General features: G+C 39.8%; 1 protein-coding gene across 1 annotated transcript in view; it reads left to right on the top strand.

Moving 5' to 3' along the window:
* GNA13 (G protein subunit alpha 13) overlaps nt 1–19,167 on the top strand; it is a 45,401-nt gene extending 26,234 nt beyond the window's left edge. Inside the window, exon 4 of the mRNA XM_066236994.1 lies at nt 14,384–19,167. Coding sequence (XP_066093091.1) covers nt 14,384–14,956 — 573 coding nt within the window. The 3' untranslated portion in view covers nt 14,957–19,167. The remainder of the gene's footprint in view (nt 1–14,383) is intronic.
* The last annotated feature ends 2,285 nt before the right edge of the window (nt 19,168–21,452 follow it).

Raw genomic sequence — 21,452 nt, forward strand, 5'->3', positions numbered from 1 at the left:
CTGCACCAAGTGGTGGCAGCGGTGGCAGATGCAGTAGTAATGGCTAGACTGGTAGCACGCAACCTACACGCCAAACGTGGCTCTTAAACTCTTCACCCATGTAACTCATTTAGTGCTCACAGCACCCCTATGAATGTTAATTGTCTTTTACAAAAAGGAAGTTGAGTCGGCCTAGCGTGCGGAGGACCCGGGTTCGATTCCCGGCCAGGGCACACAGGAGAAGCGCCCATTTGCTTCTCCACCCCTCCGCCGCGCCTTCCTCTCTGTCTCTCTCTTCCCTTTCCGCAGCCAAGGCTCCACTGGAGCAAAAATGTCCCGGGCGCTGGGGATGGCTCTGTGGCCTCTGCCTCAGGCGCTAGAGTGGCTCTGGTCGCAACATGGCGACGCCCAGGATGGGCAGAGCACCGCCCCCTGGTGGGCAGAGCATCGCCCCCTGGTGGGCGTGCCGGGTGGATCCCGGTCGGGCGCATGCGGGAGTCTGTCTGTCTGTCTCTCCCTGTTTCCAGCTACAGAAAAATGCAAAAAAAAAAAAAAAAAAAAAAAGGGCAGTTGAGACAGAAAGGTTAAGTGACTTGTCCAAGGTCATACATTTAGTAATAAAGAGCTGGCTCTAGAATGCACAGTCCTAATACCTTCTACCACCAGATCATTGAGCACCTGCTAGCATTGACCTGTGTGTTATGCTTTATATGAACTGAATTAGCCTTTAACTTCTAACTAGATTGTCACTGCCTAAGAAAGACAGTAATACAGAACTTCTTGTTTTTTTTTGTTTTATTTTTTTAGTTTATTATTTCATGCATTTAATACTTAAATAAGAACAGTAAAAGAGGTATACAAAACTAGATTGTTATAAAAAGTTTTAAAATATTAATGAAAAAATATTAAATTAAATAATACCTGATAAAAAGCAATAAAACTGTTTTTAAGATAATTCCAATAACAGCTTGTCACCCTCTGGTTGTTTGGCACCTTTTCTCTATTTTTTTTTTACATAAATAAATTTTTATTTTAATGGGGTGACATCAATAAATCAGGGTACATATATTCAAAGAAAACATGTCCAGGTTATCTTGTCATTCAATTATGTTGCATACCCATCACCCAAAGTCAGATTGTCCTCCGTCACCTTATATATAGTTTTCTTTGTGCCCCTCCCCCTCTCCTTCCTCCCCCCCCCCCCAACCACCACACTCTTGTCCATGTGTCTTAGTCTTGTTTTTATGTCCCACCAATGTATGGAATCATGCAGTTCTTGGTTTTTTCTGATTTACTTATTTCACTCCGTATAATGTTATCAAGATCCCACCATTTTGTTGTAAATGATCCGATGGCATCATTTCTTATGGCTGAGTAGTATACCGTAGTGTATATGTGCCACATCTTCTTTATCCAGTCTTCTATTTTATTTTTTTTTACAGTGATTAAAGCCTTTAAGCAAACTCTTGGTCAATACAGCAAGAATCCATAAAAGAGTAGTGTCCTTATCATGTTCACCAAGTCCAAGTTGGCACCAACACCATTCCAAATCCCTGCAAATGCAACCCAACCCCAGATCAGTCCGTTAGGGGCTGTCACAAGGAGCAGGAGTCCAGGAAAAGTCTGCATGGCACTGGAATTGCTGTCACAATTCTATACTTTGCAGCTCACATCCAAGTTCCAGTGACTGCTGCTTCTAGCTGGTAATGATTCAGGTAGACTGGAAAAGCCATCTGCGGCATGTGTGGAGATGGAGCTTCTGTTCTCCTCTGCCTGGAGAGATGAGACCAGGGTGCTTTTCCCTGGAGCTTTGCAACTGTGGCATGGTAAAGAGAACTTTGGGATATACTAAGCTGGGTGGCAAAGGTAAATTAATAATAGAAGTTGGCAAAAGGGGGAAAGAGAGCTCTAAATTTAGGAGTAGATCCCAGCCTGAAATATGAGTGGGGCATTGAGGTAGGAGGAATAAAGGAAACACTATATATTAAACAAAGCAGCAGAAAAAGGACTATCAACACCCACAACAGAGGTCTTCGAGGGAAGAATAAAAAACCTGACTATTCAGGCAAGACATAGTTAAGTGGCCCTTGTGCAAGTGAGATCAGTTTACCTGCTTCTTGGAAGAAATACCCTAGGCTCGTCCACAGTGTCGTAGATGGGGCCGACGGCCCTGGGCACCTTCAGCCTTCAGTGGCAAACCCCAGCATTCTGGGCAAGGTTAGGTCATAGGTGGCTGGAGCAGGGCTGGAAGAGACTGAACCCTCCCTTAGAGGAGCGAGGGGGAAGCCTACCTTCTAGTGTCCCTTTTTCCTCACAGCAAAGGCATGTAAGCCTGGCAGGCTTTAGCTCAATGACCTTCCTATTCACTATTGAAGCAGGACCCAGATGGAATCCTATGAGACCCCTTTGGGGTATTGGAGCCTTTAAGGGTGTATCCTAAAAGCTGGTAGTTCCCCTGATCTCTATTGGGCTTTTTCTGCCTCTTGGTATCTTAAAAGCCATTCTCAGAAGATCTCGCTGAGGGGTTTGAGGATCCCCATCCGCCTATATAAACCTTTTTCGTATATCTGGAGCTATTTGGAAAAAGACAAAACAGTGTTATTAGCTGGATCAAATAAAAGAAGGTATAAGTTTGCAGGAGAAAAAGATTTGACGTCTCCTGTTCATCAGCATTCAAAAGAAATTTAAAAATTTTTAAGTAACAAGCGTGATATGGTAGACCTGTAAGAGTTCCAGGATATGACTTCCCCCTTTAAAATTGACCTTAAAATATTTGCTGGTACACTTTAATAATACCTTGACTTTAAAGATTGTAAGAAATACCCATAATTCAAAAGTTTTGACAAAATACAGTAAATACTTTTGCTACATATGCAGGAGTATTGTCAGTTTAACTAGTTTAGGAAATCCAATAAGAAAAATGCATACAGACAATGAGCTATAACATGCTTTGCAGCCTCTCCTGTTCTGACAGAGGTTACTATAAATCTAGAATAGGTATCCACTATAAGGTGGACATAGGACTGTTTGCCAAATGAAGGTATATGAGTAACATCCATTTGCCAAAGTTGTCCTGGTAGGAGTCCTTGAGGTTTAACTCCAAATGAAGGGAGAGATTGTAGTATAGGACCCCTTGGACAGGATTTACCAGTCTGCTGTGCTGCTTCCCGAGAAAGTTGAAACTTTACACAGGGCTGCAGCGTTCTGGTGATGAATAGTATGAGACTGAATTGCTCAATCTGTCATGGTTGCTCCAAATAATTTTCTTTTGGGTAGCTTGATCAACAAGGGCATTCCCTTGTGCTAAAGCTCCAGGGAGCAGGGAGTGAGCTCGAGCATGTCCTATAAAACATGGAGCTCTGTGTTGACATACAAGTCTTTGAAGAAGTAGGAACTGCTAAAATAGTTCAGCAGTTGTCCCTAAGACAGCAGTCTTTATAGTAGAAACAAACATAAGTAAGTATTTGCTGTCTGTATATAGATTAAAGGGGGAATATGGCAAATGCTGAAAAGCCATGATAATGGCATATAATTCTAGTCTTGGAGCTGATTTTAAGTTGACTGTTTCAGTATCAAGTCCATTGATTTGCAAAAGTGATTTGCCATTTAGTGGAAGTTTCCCAGAGCCATTGTTGTTGATCCTTTGAAAAAAGGAACAACAATAATTTTGAGGCTCAAAACCTATAAGCTGTAAGGGTCGCCTATGCCCCTTGATAATCCAAGAGGCGACAAGATCAAAATATGGAAGTAGCCACGACAATCAAAACAGCATGGTATTGGCAGAAAAATAGACACTCAGACCAATGGAACAGAATAGAAAGCCCAGAAATAAAACCACATATATATATATAGTCAAATAATTTTTGATAAAGGGGCCAACAACACACAATGGAGAAAAGAAAGCCTCTTCAATAAATGGTGCTGGGAAAACTGGAAAACCACATGCAAAAGAATGAAACTGGACTACAGTTTGTCCCCCTGTACTAAAATGAACTCAAAATGGATCAAAGATCTAAACATAAGACCTGAAACAATAAAGTACATAGAAGAAGGCATAGGTACTAAACTCATGGACCTGGGTTTTAAAGAGCACTTTATGAGTTTGACTCCAAAGGCAAGAGAAGTGAAGGCAAAAATTAATGACTGGGACTACATCAGACTAAGAAGTTTTTGCTCAGCAAGAGAAACTGATAACAAAATAAACAGACAGCCAACTAAATGGGAAATGGTATTTTCAAACAACAGCTCAGATAAGGGCCTAATATCCAAAATATACAAAGAACTCATAAAACTCAACAACAAACAAACAAACAATCCAATAAAAAAATGGGAAGAGGACATGAACAGACACTTCTCCCAGGAAGAAATACAAATGGCCAACAGATATATGAAAAGATGCTCATCTTCTTTAGTTATTAGAGAAATGCAAATCAAAACTGCAATGAGATACCACCTCACACCTGTTAGATTAGCTATTATTAACAAGACAGGTAATAGCAAATGTTGGAGTGGCTGTGGAGAAAAAGGAACCCTCATCCACTGTTGGTGGAAATGTAAAGTAGTACAACCATTATGGAAGAAAGTATGGTGGTTCCTCAAAAAACTGAAAATAGAACTACCTTATGACCCAGCAATCCCTCTACTGGGTATATACCCCCAAAACTCAGAAACATTGATACGTAAAGACACATGCAGCTCCATGTTCATTGCAGCATTGTTCACAGTGGCCAGGACATGGAAACAACCAAAAAGCCCGTCAATAGATGACTGGATAAAGAAGATGTGGCACATATACACTAGGGAATACTACTCAGCCATAAGAAATGATGACATCGGATCATTTACAGCAAAATGGTGGGATCTTGATAACATTATACGAAGTGAAATAAGTAAATCAGAAAAAACCAGGAACTGCATTATTCCATACATAAGTGGGACATAAAAGTGAGACTAAGAGACATTGATAAGAGTGTGGTGGTTACAGGGGAAGAGGGGAGAGGGAAAGGGGGAGGGGAGGGGCACAAAGAAAACTAGATAGAAGGTGACAGGACAATCTGACTTTGGGTGATGGGTATGCAACATAATTGAACGACAAGATAACCTAGACATGTTATCTTTGAATATATGTATCCTTATTTATTGATGTCGGCCCATTAAAACTATAAAATTATTAAAAAATAAAAAATAAAAAAAATATGGAAGTGTATTCCATGGGCTATTAAATGGTTCAGTGTGCCCAAGCTGTAGCTGCTCTTGTACCAATTGAGCAACTGCCCTAAGTTTCTCCTGAGAAAGGGGCCATTGGTCCATCCATACAGGATTATCTGATTTCCAAGTAATTGGGTCTGCACAATGCATTATTGGGGTAGCAGGAGCTACCACGGCCCCTATGCTAAATTTTGATATCCTAATCCACACCTTCTGGTATCGGGTGCCACTTCTATGGGGATGAGAATTCCTTGCTGTTCTTTCCCTAGCCCCTTAGTGGGCAAAAATCCCTGATCAAGCATCTGAATACTAACTAAACCGTTAGGGCTGACAAGCAACGCTCCCATATTTTTCAAAACATCTCTACCCCACAAATTAACTGGCCATCCAGGGAGCACATAAGGCTTAAAAAAAATCCAGAATGACCTTCTTAATCTTCCCAATGTAAAAAACTAGAACTTTGTTGAGGAGATTTACTCTGCCCTATACCTTGTAATTCTGTGGCTGCTGCATGAATGGGCCAGGAAGGAGGCCAATGTAGCTTAGCAATAACAGATACATCAGCTCCAGTATCTAAAAGTCCTTTAAATTTATGCCTATGTATTGTTAGTTCCATTTCAGGGTGTTCCTGACCTATTTTTTTTTAATCCAATTGCAAAATCAGAGGAGCCAAATCACCAATTTTCTTGAGGCCCCTTTTGCAGGATGTGGCCTGAGAAGCAGAATTAGCATCCTTATACTATTCTTCTAACTGCCTGAATTAGCTGTGAGATAAATTCTTTTTTTAAAATTAATTTTAATGGGGTGACATTGATAAATCAGGGTACTTATGTTCAGAGAAAACATTTCTAGGTTATTTTGACATTTGGTTATGCTGCATTCCCATCATCCAAAGTCCAATTGTCTTCCATCACCTTCTAACTGGTTTTCTTTGTGCCCCTCCCCTCCCCCAACCCCCTCCCTCTCCTCCCCCCTACCCTGTAATCCCCAGACTCTTGTCCATGTCTCTGAGTCTCATTTTTATGTACCACCTATGTATGGAATCATATAGTTCTTGGTTTTTCTGATTTACTTATTTCGCTCAGTATAATGTTATCAAGGTCCGTCCATGTTGTTGTAAATGATCCGATGTCAGTATTTCTTATGGCTAAGTAGTATTCCATAGTATATATGTACCAAAGCTTTTTAATCCACTTGTCCACTGAGGGACACTTGAGCTGTTTCCAGATCTTCGCTATTGTGAACAATGCTGCCATAAACATGGGGGTGCATTTCTTCTTTTCAAACAGTGCTATGGTGTTCTTGGGGTATATTCCTAACAGTGGTATAGCTGGGTCAAAAGGCAGTTCCATTTTTAATTTTTAAAGGAATCTCCATACTGTTTTCCACAGTGGCTGCACCAGTCTGCATTCCCACCAGCAGTGCAGGAGGGTTCCCTTTTCTCCACATCCTCGCCAGCACTTATTCTGTGTTGTTTTGTTGATGAACACCATTCTGACTGGTGTGAGGTGATATCTCATTGTGGTTTTAATTTGCATTTCTCTAATGATTAGTGGTGTTGAGCGTTTTTTCATATACCTATTGGCCATCTGTCCTCTTTGGAGAAGTGTCTATTCATTTCTGTTGCCCATTTTTGGATTGGATTGGTTTGTCTTCCTGGTATTAAGTTTTACAAGTTCTTTATAAATTTTGGTTATTAACCCCTTATCAGATGCACTGTCAAATATATTCTCCAATTGTGTAGTTTGTATTTTTATTCTGTTCTTAATGTCTTTAGCTGTGCAGAAGCTTTTTAGTTTGATATCCCATTTGTTTCTCCTGTCTTTTATTTCACTTGCCTGTGGAGACAAATCGGCAAATATATTGCTGCGAGAGATGTCAGAGAGCTTATTGCCTATGTTTTCTTCTAGGATGCTTATGGTTTTACGGCTTACATTTAAGTCTTTTATCCATTTTGAGTTTATTTTTGTAAATGGTGTAAGTTGGTGGTCTAGTTTCATTTTTTTGCAGGTAGCTGTCCAATTTTCCCAACACCATTTGTTGAAGAGGCTGTCTTTACTCCATTGTATTGTCTTACCTCCTTTGTTAAATATCAGTTGTCCATAAAAGTGTGAGTTTATTTCTGGGTTCTCAGTTCTGTTCCATTGTTCCATTGATCTATATGCCTGTTCTTATGCCAGTACCAGTCTGTTTTGAGTACAATGGCCTTATAATATAACTTGAAATCCGGAAGTGTGATACCTCCCACTTTATTCTTCCTTTTCAAGATTGCTGAGGCTATTCTTGTTCTCTTTTGGTTCCATATAAATTTTTGGAATATGTGTGCTATATCTTTGAAGTAAGTCATTGGTATTTTAATTGATATTGCATTGAATTTATAAATTACTTTGAGTAATACAGACATTTTAATGATGTTTATTCTTCCTAACCATGAGCACAGTATATGCTTCCACTTGTTTGTATCTTCCCTGATTTCTTTTATCAATGTTTTATAATTTTCCAAGTACAAGTCTTTAATCTCCCTGTTTAAATTTATTCCTAGGTACTTTTTTTTTTATTGCAATGGTAAAGGGGATTGATTCTTTAATTTCTCTTTCTGACAGTTCATTGTTAGTGTATAAAAATGAGTGATTTCTGAGTATTAATTTTATATCCTGCCACCTTGCTGACTTCATTTATCAGGTCTAGTAGTTTTTTGACTGCGACTTTAGGGTTTTCTATATACAATATCATATCATCTGCAAATAATGATAGTTTTACTTCTTCTTTTCCAATTTGGATGCCTTTTATTTCTTTTTCTTGTCTGATTGCTGTGGCTAGGACTTCCAGAACTATGTTAAATAAGAGTGGTGAAAGGCCCCCTTGTTCCTGATCTTAAGGGGATTGCTTTTAACTTTTGCCCATTGAGTATGATGTTGGCTGTGAGTTTGTCATAGATGGCCTTTATCATGTTGAGGTATGTTCCCTGTATTCCCACTTTGCTGGGAGTTTTGATCATGAATGGGTGCTGGATTTTATCAAATGCTTTTTCAGCATCTATTGAAATTATGTGATTTTTGTCCTTCCTTTTGGTTATGTGATGAATCACATTGATTGATTTGCAAATATTGTACCAGCCTTGCCTCCCAAGAATAAATCCCACTTGATCCTGGTGTATGATTTTTTTCATATATTGCTGGATCCGGTTTGCTAATATTTTGTTGAGGATTTTATTTAGCATCTAAATTCATCAGGGATATTGGCCTATAATATTCTTTATTTGTGTTGTCTTTGCCTGGTTTTGGAATCAGAATTATGCTCGCCTCATAAAAGGAGCTTGGAAGTCTTCCTTCCTCTTGAATTTTTTGAAATAGCTTGAGAAGGGTAGGAGTTAGTTCTTCTTTGAATATTTGGTAGAATTCACTTGTGAAGCCATCAGGCCCAGGACTTTTCTTTTTTGGGAGTTTTTTGATAACTGTTTCTATCTCATTTGTTGTAATTGGTCTGTTTAGGTTTTCTGATTCTTCCAGATTAATTTTTGGAAGATTATATGTTTCAAGGAATTTGTCCATTTCATCTAGGTTGTCTAGTTTTTTTGCGTACAGTTAATCATAGTATTTTCTTACAATATTTTGTATTTCTGTTGTGTCAGTTGTTATTTCTCCACTCTCATTTCTAATTTTATTTATTTGAGTCCTCTTTCTTTTTTTCTTGATGAGTCTGGTTAAAGGTTCATCGATCTTGTTTACCTTTTCAAAGAACCAGCTCCTGGTTTCATTGATCCTCTGTATTGTTTCTTTAGCCTCTATGTCATTTATCTCTGCTCTGATCTTTATTATTTCCTTCCTTCTACTAGCTCTGCGCTTTACTTGCTGTTCTTTTTCTAGTTCTTTTAGATGTGGGGTCAAGTTGTTTATTTGAGCTTTTTCTAGCTTCTTGAGGTAGGCCTGTAATGCTATGAACTTCACTCTCAGGACTGCTTTTGCTGTATCCCATAAATTTTGAGTTGATGTATGCTCGTTATCATTTATTTCTAGGAATTTTTAAATTTCTTCTTTGATCTCATTGTTTACCCATTCGTTATTTAATAACATGCTATTTAGTTTCCAAGTGTTTGAGTATTTTTCAGTTTTTATGTTGTGGTTGATTTCTAGTCATGTCATTGTGATCAGAGAAAGTGCTTGATATGATTTCAGTCTTCTTAAATTTGTTGAGACCGCTTTTGTGCCCTAACATGTGGTCTATTCTAGAGAATGTACCATGAACACTTGAAAAGAATGTGTAGTCTGCTCTTTTAGGGTGAAAGGTTCTGAAGATATCTATTAAATCGGGTTGATCTAGTATATCCTTTAAGTCTGCTGTTTCTTTGTTAATTTTTTTTTTTTTTTGAGGATCTATCTAGTGATGTTAGTGGGGTATTGAAATCCCCTACTATTATAGTATTGCTGTTGATCTCACCCTTAAAATCCATCAAAGTTTGCTTTATATATTTAGGTGCTCCTATATTAGGTGCATAGATATTTATAACAGTTATATTTTCCTGTTGGATTGCTCCCTTTATCATTATGTAGTGACCTTCTTTATCTCTAACTATAGTCTTTGTTTTAAAGTCCATTTTTTCTGATATAAGTATTGTTACCCCAGCTTTTTTTTTTCATTTCCATTTGTGCGAAATATTTTTTTTTTCCATCCTTTTATCTTCATCTATGTGCATCTTTTGTTTTAAGGTGTGTCTCTTGTAGACAGCATATGTATGGGTCTTGTTTTCTTTCTTTTTTTTTTTTTTTTTTTTTACACAGACAGAGAGTGAGTCAGAGAGAGGGATAGACAGGGACAGACAGACAGGAACGGAGAGAGATGAGAAGCATCAATCATTAGTTTTTCATAGCACATTGCAACACCTTAGTTGTTCATTGATTGCTTTCTCATATGTGCCTTGACCGTGGGGCTACAATAGACCGAGTAACCCCTTGCTGGAGCCAGCGACCTTGGGTTCAAGCTGGTGGGCTTTTGCTCAAACCAGACGAGCCCGCGCTCAAGCTGGCAACCTCGGGGTCTCGAACCTTGGTCCTCTGCATCCCAGTCCGACGCTCCATCCACTGCGCCACCGCCTGGTCAGGCAGGGTCTTGTTTTCTTATCCACACAGCTACCCTATGTCTTTTGATTGGGTCATTTAATCCATTTACATTTAAGTTTATTATTGATATGTAATTGTTTATTGCCATTTTATTCTTTAAAACTGTATTCCTCTTTTGCTATATTCTTTTTCTCCTTTGATCTGTTTACAATAGGCCCCTTAGCATTTCTTGCAGCCTTGGTTTGGTTGTAGTGAATTCCTTGAGTTTTTTTTTGTCTGGAAAGCTTTTTATTTCTCCTTCAATTTTAAATGATAGCCTTGCTGGATAAAGTAGTCTTGGTTGTAGGCTCTTGTTCTGCATTACTTTGAATATTTCTTGCCATTCCCTTCTGGCCTCAAGTGTTTCTGTTGAGAAGTTGGAAGTCATCCTTATGGGGGCTCCTTTGCAGGTGATAGTCTTTTTTTCTCTAGCAGCTTTTAATATTTTCTCTTTATCACTTAGCTTTGGTATTTTAATTATGATGTATCTTGGTGTTGATTTCTTTGGATTTCTCTTTAATGGAGTTCTCTGTGGTTCTTGAACATGTGAGATAAGGGAAGTTTTCAGCTATGATATGCTTGAACACAGTCTCTATCCCTTGTTCTTTCTCTTCTTCTTCAGGAACCCCTATGATGCGGATGTTATTTCTCTTCATGTTGTCACAGAGCTCTCTTAGAGTTTCCTCAGACTTTTTGAGTCTCTTTTCTTTTTTCTGCTCTGCTTCCGTGCCTTTATTTATCTTGTCCCCTAACTCGCTAATTCGATTCTCAGCTTCATCCATCCTCCTTTCAATTCCTTCCATTGTGTTCTTCATTTCTGATATTGTATTTGTCATTTCTGACTGATTCTTTTTTATTATTTCAATATCCTTTTTTATATTTGCTATCTCTTTGTTTAGGTGTTCGTAATGACCATCTATTGTTGTTCTGATATCTTTGAGCATCCTATGAATTGTTATTTTAAACTCTGCATCTGGTAATTTGGTTATATCTGATTCATTCAGGTCCTTTTCTGGGGATTTCTCTTGATTCGTTTGTGTTGCAGTTCTCTGCCTTCTCATTTTCTCTGTTTAAAGGAAGATTTTGGCCACTGGAGTCTACTGGGTGTGGCCTCTGTTCCCTAGGTCTGGTCTGTCTGCAGGCCCGCCACCCCCCCTCTGCTGTTCCTGCCTAGGGTGTTTGGGTATGGGCGTTGCCAGTGCCTGCCCACTGGGGCTGTTGCTGTGGTTTCTGCTTCTTCTTCATGGGAGTGGCTGTGATCACGAGCTCAGGTGTACAAGCCTTGGTGGCCTTGGCCTTTGCCCTGTCCCCATGGGTGGTGTTATGCTCAGTCCTGAGGGCACTGGCGAGCACCTTTGCTCAGCTACGGGTCTCTGCCTATTTCCGGGCTTTCACCCCGCCCTTGCAGGAGGAGCCCACTCATGGGACAGCTGCAAGCCTTGGCTCCACAGGTTAGGCGGGACTGCGTGCCCATGCTCAGTAGCGGGACTCTGCCTGTTCTGGGCTTTTGTCTCCATCCCCGTGGGAGGAGCCGGCTCCCAAGTCAGGCTACAAGCCTCGGTTACGTGGGCGGGGCAAGGCTGTGCTCCTGCGCCCTTGCTCAGGGGCTGGTCTCCACCCCTTCCAGGTTCCTGCCCTTCTCCCGCAGGCTGGATTACAGGCTGCCTGCAGCTGGGCTTGACCATTTTTGCTCGCCCCCTCCTCTCCAGCCAGGCAAGACTGAGCTCACACCTGGGCCCAGTGGTGGCCAGCCGGCTTCCGCCCTTGCCGACAGAACCACGCTTCCGCATCCCGTTGCCGCCCGCCCTCCGGCGAACCCTCAGCCATGTGGGGTGCGGGTGCTGCAGCTCAGACCCTAACACTCACTAATGTTGCCCTGAAAGCTCCCTCCTTCTAAGAGACTCTGCTCTGAGTGCCATGGGAGAGCTTGTTTGGCTCCTCTCCTGCTTCCCTTTGCTGGTATCGCTGTTTCCAGGGGAAATATTCACTTCAGATTTGGGGAGTGACTCTTCCCAGGGGTTAGGGTGGCTGTCTCCCAAAATGTTTCTCCCTGTGTCTCCTAGATTACAGTCTATTCTTGTTACTCCAGTCCTCTCCTCTCTTCCCGTCCCCTGGAGCCCCAGGTGAGTGGTTGTGAGAGAGGTGTTCTGCGTGGTCCCTTGAAGAAGAATCCTGGGTCTGAGAAATCAGTCTCTTTCTCACAAAAAGTATCCTGGCTTGTTTGCAGCTAAAGACTGTCCATATTCCTCTTCTAGGCTCTGGGGCTGCAGGCTGGGGCTTTGTTCCTGGGGCTCAGGACCCTCCCCTCTCTGCTAAACTCACTTCCCACCACGCGAGTCTCTCCTGGCTGCCGTTTGCTCCGGGAGCTGGGCAGCCCTCTCCGCATTTCTGCTTTTCTTACCAGTCTCGGTGTGGCTTCTTCAGTGTTCATTGGTTGAAGAGTCCTCTTAGTTTAGTCCAAAGTTAGTTTTTCCAGATGATAGTTCTTAAAATTATTTTGTAATCCACTTTGGTTCTGGGAGGTGGATGTTGGTACATCCGCCTACTCCAGTGCCATCTTGTCTTCCCAGAACTTCTTGTTTCTATGGAACTGGAGCATTTGTTAAAAAAGAACAGCTCAAGGTATTGTTACACATAATGCACTGAAAACTGGTGCCTCTTTCTAGAAAGCAGTTGGGCACTAAGTGTCCGGGGCTATCAAAATGTTTTCTAACGTTTCACCTCAGAATCTTTTACCTGATTATTTAGTCTCAGAAAATAGTCTGGAAGGGAGAAAAAGTGTTTGCATGAGAATTTTAATTGCTGCACTTCTATTAATTAAACCAAAAAATTGGAAACAACCTAAATGACCACTGGTAGGGGGGAGTGTTTATGTAAATTATATCACATTAATGCATTCAATATAAAATAGGTAGGTATGAGAACAAAAGCTAGAAGGAAACATGGAAATGCCAACACATTGATTAGAGCCCCAGGGTTATTTAATAAAGGACTTTGGGTTACAGGTAACTGAGAGCTACCTACTCTTTTTCTTAACTCTAACACACCATTTTCGGGAGATAAGTATTCTCATCGTAATGACACTTCAAACTCATATTACACTATTTGAAAAGGCATTAAATTAAATGCAGCATGCAAATAACAACCAGCATTGTTTTAAAGTCTTGCCTTGATTTTAAAAAATACTTTGACCTTGATGATGAACATTAAAAACACTTCTGTTCAGTATTGCCAAAAAGCTGTGTCAAAGTCCTGGAAAAATACTAGCCTGAGAGGAGAAAGGACCAGTTACACTGCTTAACGAAGTGCCCTGGCGGGCAGCCAGAGCCACGTGAGACAAGCAGCCTCATCTAGTAGCTGACGAGTTGGTCCTGGTCACAGGAGGGCTCATCTGATCTTGGCACACACTGTCCCTCAGAGGCAGGTAGGCCAGCCACGGTCACCTTCATTGCACAGGCAGAAGTGCTGACAGTAAATGACTACTTGTGTCAGTAGATGAGATAGATAGCTGGGACACAGTGACACTATCCCCTGGAAGTAAACCGAGGGGGTGGCCCAAAGTAGTTGAGTTCATAAATTCTAGTAAAGGAACTGTTTTCCACATGTGTAATGTAGCAGTGATGATAACATGGAGTGACCAGTGTAGAAGTTCTCAGTCATAAAGGTGGTAAATGAATGTTTAGAATGGGCTGGAGAGAGAGGCAGACCTTGAACTGGGAAGTGGTTCGCACAAATGGACATTTCAGACCTCAGGAGCATGGGGGTGCATGTGCAGCGAGTTGCTCTGGCGGACACCGAGAGGGGGACACTGAAGGTGGATACACGGCAGCCGGCCAGGGTGAGGACAGTCAGGAATGAAGACCCAAGTCTGAGTAGTGTTGTGGGGGGAGAAGGTGGTGAATTTTGAACTCTTTGTACTCCAACATTTTAATATATTTTGGCTTTTTATGGAAATAATAATAGTATTAATACTTTCATGTTATCAGGACGTGTCATTAAAAAGATAATTTTGTTTGTATATCCATTCACTAGACCACTTAGTGTATTAAAAATCCTAATTATTTCTGGATTACTGAGTATAAAACCATTTTTTTTTCCAGGATTACATTCCATCACAACAAGATATCCTGCTTGCTAGAAGACCCACCAAAGGCATTCATGAGTACGACTTTGAAATTAAAAATGTTCCTTTCAAAATGGTTGATGTAGGTGGTCAGAGATCAGAAAGAAAACGTTGGTTTGAATGCTTCGACAGTGTGACATCAATACTTTTCCTTGTTTCCTCAAGTGAATTTGATCAGGTGCTTATGGAAGACCGACTGACCAATCGCCTTACAGAATCTCTGAACATTTTTGAAACAATCGTTAACAACCGGGTTTTCAGCAATGTCTCCATAATTCTCTTCTTAAACAAGACAGATTTGCTTGAGGAGAAAGTGCAAATTGTGAGCATCAAAGACTATTTCTTAGAATTTGAAGGGGATCCCCACTGCTTAAGAGACGTCCAAAAATTCCTGGTGGAATGTTTCCGTAACAAACGCCGGGACCAGCAGCAGAAGCCCCTGTACCACCATTTCACCACCGCCATCAACACAGAGAACATCCGCCTGGTGTTCCGCGACGTGAAGGACACGATTCTTCATGACAACCTCAAGCAGCTTATGCTACAGTGATGTACAAAAGACTTGCTATTTCAGTACCTTTTTGTCTTTTTGATTGTTTTGTTTTGTTTTTTAAAATAGTTTACAACAGAAATTAGAAAAATCTTGACTCTGTGTTTAAGTTCTTGGAAATATTAGTCCTGCGGACTTTGGTTTGTGGCTGAAAGCTGTAGCGTAACACCGCCAGCACCTGCTGACGTGCGGGCTTTGGTCTGTTTCACCACACCTTCCATTAGAGTTGTCACTTCCTGCCAGACCTCAGACGAGGTACAGTCCGGGCTTGACATTCTCCCACTGCTCAAACTGAACTCTCCTGTAATGCCAAGTGTATAAGGTGACCTTAAGTATTTGTAGGTATGAGGCTAAGAATAATCAGTTCTAAAATAAGTAAGAGACCTTTTGTCTGACTGACCCATAGCAGTGACACTTGTGACTAGCTTTACAGTGACCTATTTTGAAATGGCCATTGGAAAAAATGTTGATCTTAGGAATGACATTTTATAGATTTACACAGATTTAGCCATCATGTATTTTTAATTACTTACATACACAACAGTTCTTTTGTTTTTCAGTTTCTGTGGTTTCTAAAGGTAATGTTTCTAGTGTTTTAAAGTTTACATAAGGATTTTTGGTTTGATGCTTATGAAAGTTCCCAAATGGTACAGGGGAGCAAAAGGCAGGCAAGTGCCACATATGGTGTTTTGATCAAAGTTATGAGTGAAATATAACTTACCCCTTTCATTTTTAATACCATGTAATAAAAGTGCCGGATGTGAAACATTTGGCTTTAGTAATATCTAAAAACTGCAAGCAACTTGATAACAGAACTTGCTAAATAAACATGCCCGTTTCAGAATGTTAGTGTGTTTTACTCGCAGACTTTTAAATCCTGTCTCAGTTGACTTGGGGCCTTACTATGGAAATCAGTTGTACCTTCACAGACATCTTTCCTCTCCTGTTTGTCCCCATCAGCTGAGAACGTGGCATTTATAGGATTTCTTTTGTTCAATTGGAACTCACCAACAGCAGTATTTTTGTGTCAAACTATTCAAGAAGGTATCGCAGATTCCTATTCATTCTTGATGTGTTGCTTAAAAAGCACTGTATGTGCATGCTTGTATCATTATTGTTTATGGAACTCCAGCTTTATTGAGGTACATTTTGAATTTTTTAAGGATACTCACACCAAAATGTGATTGCATTTGATCTCCCTTCATCATTTACCAAATTAAAACATACAGATGAGGTAGCTTTGTGATTACACACGCATCTGCCGTGAGCTCTTTAGAATGACTGGTTTGCAGTACTGACAATGCCTGCAGGTTGTGTGCAGTGTTAGAACTGGAGTAGAGACGCAGACATACGAGGCTGGGGACAGTTTGGAAAGTCTGGCAACTTTTCTCTTTTTCCTGAAAATTGTGATTAAGACTGTGATATCTGTTACTTTACTGTATAGCTGACCAAGTTCTCAGGTATTTTCTTGTCTAGAAAGTTCTTGAAAGATGGGTCAACATTATGGATCACCCACCCGTTCCAAGACAACGGCTCTTCGTCTGTCTAGCTATCCTAGTGTGGGACTAGGGCTTTTCAGTGAGCTACCCAGGGACTGCCCTTCGTGGGCCTGACTTTCCTCGCATTTGAAGTTCCACCCACCATCATGAATGATATCTATAGTCGCTTCCCATATTTTCATGCTTTGGGGGTACAGGACCTCCGGACTGCTGTCCACACAGTTCCTTATCCAGCTCTTGCCAAAAGAACATTTTAAGTTCACAGAGTTAGAATAATTTCAGTGCTAGTGAATATTTGAATACATGCACGGGACCATTTGGACTTTGTGGTGGAGAGTCTATGTGTAAATTTAGCAAATAGTTTTATGGAATGGCCACACCATTAACTCTAGCAAACACTGAGATAAGTTCCCTGTGCAAAGAGGAAGCTTAGTCTATTTATGTTATATTTAAGATTTGTGATGTGAACCATAAGTAAGTATTGCCTGACAAAGCAGAAATTACCACAGTTCCCCATGTTGACTACCACCAAGAAATGTTAAAACATCAAATAGATATGGTATCATTTTGGGCATTTGTGATTTTCTTTCCTCGTGTGTGATGTCTCAGACTCAATGTTCTTTTATAGTAAAATCTAGAATATACTTTTAGGCAATAAATTACATATATTTGATGGCAGTCTTGATTAGACATTCAGTAGAACTGTGAAGTTCAATCTGAATACTTTAGTCCAGTGTTTTGCAACTGCTGGCCAGTGGACCAGTCTACCAGAATTCCGTGCCAGTGTGCAAAAGGGTCAACCACCCTGATATTGTGTGAAGATCATAGACCCAATGACCTTAGTCAAATTCGCTTATGCTCAGGGTGATTTCTGCCTTAGCAGTCCTCCAAATAATTCTATTTTCACCGGTTCCCAAGTGTAAAAAGGTTGAAAACCACTGCAGTCCACACTTTTTTATATACTGTATTCTTAAACCATTTGAATGAGTGGTTATACCTATATCATGAAAACCAATCCTTTTGAGATACCACTATATGAAGAGGGAAGTGAAATTTAGTGAACAAAATTGAAAGGGTGCTTGTAGTTTTTGCTATGCCAATTTACTCCTATTCTCTAAAAAAAGGTAAATGGAAATTTCTTTGATGTGTTAGATTTTCTAATTCTTTATTATTTTTATTTGGAATAAGATGTGCCTAATTCTCTTAAATTCTATTCTTAAATCTGAATGTCTTCTTGTTTAATTCTTAAGAAATGCCACAATAGTGTCTTTGTTGACCTTGAAGAAATTTGTAGTATACAGAGTTGCCTTATAAATCAGCAAACACCACAAACTTGGGTCTTGATTTTTATATAGAAAAAAGATTTTATCAAATGTTTCCAGAAGATCCAAATAATTCAAGGAGTGCCTCTGCCACTTAAATATTATTTTTAATAACTTGAATTGTTGCTTCCTGCCAAATACTGAATTAAGTTCCCATCTTCATTTCGGCCTCACTGTCCGGAAAGGGCACTTGATGGCTAGAGAGTAACCGCAACCCAAGAAGGCAACGTGAAGAAAGGCCATGCGTTTTTGTTTTGTTTTCTTTGAAGTTTCACTGACGTATGTTGTACAAAGTGGGGATCCTCTGCTGAATCAATTCAGGTTGTTTAGGGAAATCCTTGTTCAGTTGGTAGCAGTGATTGTTTTAAAGTAGAACAAAGTAAGATGACCTGAATACCAGAAATGATTAGAAGTATATAGATATGACAGAAATCGTGTGCCCTTTAGTTTTCTGTAAGAAGTAATGAGTAAATTTTAACTGCCAGTGTATACCCAAATACTTGTATTTATGCTTTTGATAAAATGTATTTTCAGCATTAGTACACATATCCAATTATGCCTTATTTATATGAAGAATTAAAGCTACAGAGTCATGTTCTAAAACTCAAATCACTGAGAAGTCCTCAAATTGGTACTTTCATTATATAATGATACATTTAGACAAAACCCCAAATCAAACCATTTGAAACACGAGTCTCCATTGCAATGTAGCAATGTTATTTCTATATATGTAATAGAAGGCCGATTATCAGTGTTAACTTGTTTGAATCCATGAAATCATGCCTGTAAAGCTCAAACATTTGTAACAAACTCCCTAATAAATCTAGAGAAAGTCACTCTGTCACCTTTTCATTTCTTTTAGTTTTATTTGAGGAATCAGGACAGAAATTTTGCATGTCTTTTTCAGTTGGAGATCTGACTTAGTGCTGGGTCACTTTCTCCCATTGTTATCAACAGGTTCAGTTCCATTAGTCACAGATGATCTGGTTATGTGTTGTGCTGCTTAACTAGCAGTATTGATTTATTATTTATGAGGAAGGGAGGGATTGAATGTGAGTGGGTGTGTATGTTTCTACGTTCCAAATAAAGCAGATGATACAGTACATATCCATTTTATGGTACGAGGCTAGGGCTTAAGAAATTCATACTAGAAATTGGAATCTAAGTCTAAACCTGAACGTTTTAAACAAGTTGGACTGTGGCTTTTTTGAGTACCAACAAGTTGATATTAGCTCAGGCTTATAAGTGATTATTAACATCTAATGTACAATGTTTGTACTGCTAACATTCTTAACATCTGTACTTGAATGTATAGTTAGCATTTAAATAAATATGCTCATTCTTGTGTCATCCAGGTTTAACCATCTGATTTCAAATGCCAAAGCTTATACAGGCCAAAAAGTGTTAATGATAGGGCAGTATTTTCTGAGTTGATAAAAGACGTTTTGCGACCTATTCGAAGTACTGATGCATAAATTTTTAGTTAGTGAATGTCATGACAAATGCCTGATACCTGATTTGGGTTATATTTCTTGCAACAGTAAGTGATGTATTTATCCTCAATCATTTTTTTTGATGGTACCAAGGGGGAAGAGGAGAGGGCCCAATAAGGGTTAATTCTTAGAAAGTATATGTAACAATGCAACAGACTATATTGTTCACTTTACCTCTTATTTGAAAGCGAAAGTGGAAAATGTTGTCATTGGCTTTTCTATACTGGGGGGAGAGTTTATTTACCACAAGGAGCCTTATCAAAAACTATATTTTGTAACAACTTCATAGATACTGTACCTAGCAAAATGTGCTTTGTATTAGCTCTGTATAAAAGTATTTGTGGTGTAGGATGATTTTTTTATACATGTATCTTTTTATAACTTTCCAGGAACTAAGCACATTATTTGATATTGTAAATTATTTTCTGTCAGTGCTTTAGTTCAGGATGGGCAATAAATTATTTCTAAAGGAGGTCTGAAAGTAGAAGGAACAGTTTGGTTTTATAAAATGAGTTTGCTAGTTCATTAAAGCTTTTTACTTTTGTACATATTTTGCAAAATTTTTGCCTCTTGCTATTAATATTTGCTTTGTAAAGATTACTGACATTTAATAAACATTTATAATCTATTTCATACTATGATGTTATTTAAACTGCTAAATGTAAAATGTGAAGCAGGCACTTAGTTTAAAATTGTAAAGTGAAGATTTCATCTAGTGACTAAAGCCTAGAAATCTCTAGTTTAGCAGATCTCCCAACAATACTTTGCCTTACTATTATTACTCGATAAACTTGTTCTTACTAAGGATGGAGATGTGGACTCCATTCAAGGAAGTTCCCAGACAATACGTTTTGATGTGGAAATGGGGAAAGAGGAAACCTTCATTTTCCTCTGCCCCTCTTAAAATTGCTTTAATTATACTAGAGCGGGGGTCCCCAAACTGCGGCCCCCTGAGGCCATTTATCCGACCCCCGCGCACTTCCAGAAGGGGCACCTCTTTCATTGGTGGTCAGTGAGAGGAGCATAGTTCCCATTGAAATACTGATCAGTTTGTTGATTTAAATTTACTTGTTCTTTATTTTAAATATTGTATTTCTGTTTTGTTTTTTTTACTTTAAAATAAGATGTGCAGTGTGCATAGGGATTTGTTCATAGTTTTTTATTTATAGTCTGGCCCTCCAATGGTCTGAGGGACAGTTAACTGGCCCCCTGTGTAAAAAGTTTGGGGACCCCTGCACTAGAGTATTTCTGAACTCATTTGTCCACCTACAGGAGTAATGCTGTTATGTCTATTGCACTTGAAATGGTGTTTGAAAACAACCATTCCCACTCATTTTGTTTCGATAAATTTTATTTTAGATGACTTACAGAAAATTTGCAAAGAGGCTAGAACTCCCCTTGCATTTGTGTGGTACCCTGGTCGTAATTAATGAATCCACATCGATACCTTAATGTTAACTAAAGCCCGTACTTGATTCTGTCTTGCCCTAATGTCCCTTTCTGTTCCAGAATCCGTCCATCCAGCAGAGCTTCATTTAGATATGTCTCCAAGCTCCTCCTGGCTAGTGCAGTTCTCAGAATTCCCTCGTTTGGATGACCTTGACAATTTTAAGGAAGAGGAATACTGATCAGGTACAGGCGTATCTTTATTGCGCTCACAGATGTTGAATTTCTTTTTACAAATTAAAGGCAGGACCCTCCACCAGCAAAATTGCCACTGGCTTTCCCGTGGAGGTCCAGAGCTGCACCCACCAACTCCCTGAGGTACACCTTCTTTTCTAGAGGATCCTCGTGTCGGGGTCTGGTGGGGGTTTTCTCACCATTAGACTGGGTTTTGTGTTGGGGGAGCACAGAGGTAAGGTACCATTGTCATCAGATCCTGTCGGGCACACAACTTCATCTTTCCCCTTTACAACTTAGCTAAATTAGAAGGTGTTGCATAAATGTTGGCATGTTTATAACCTTTTCTTTGGTGGCATTTGTTGAAAGCTGAGCAGGTATGTACTTTTCTTCCCCAAAGCTGAACGAAGGGTGTAATGCCAGTATACAAGGCCACCATCACGGCTGCCAGGCCCATGCAGGTTCGCATTGGATTCGGACAATTGGTAAAGAAACAATGGAGCCAAAAACTGGTGGGCCATCATCTTTAATCCTAGCTTGCACCTGGCGGGCAAGTAAAACA

Source organism: Saccopteryx bilineata, chromosome 6 (genome assembly GCF_036850765.1).
Source record: "Saccopteryx bilineata isolate mSacBil1 chromosome 6, mSacBil1_pri_phased_curated, whole genome shotgun sequence".
NCBI lineage: Eukaryota > Metazoa > Chordata > Mammalia > Chiroptera > Emballonuridae > Saccopteryx > Saccopteryx bilineata.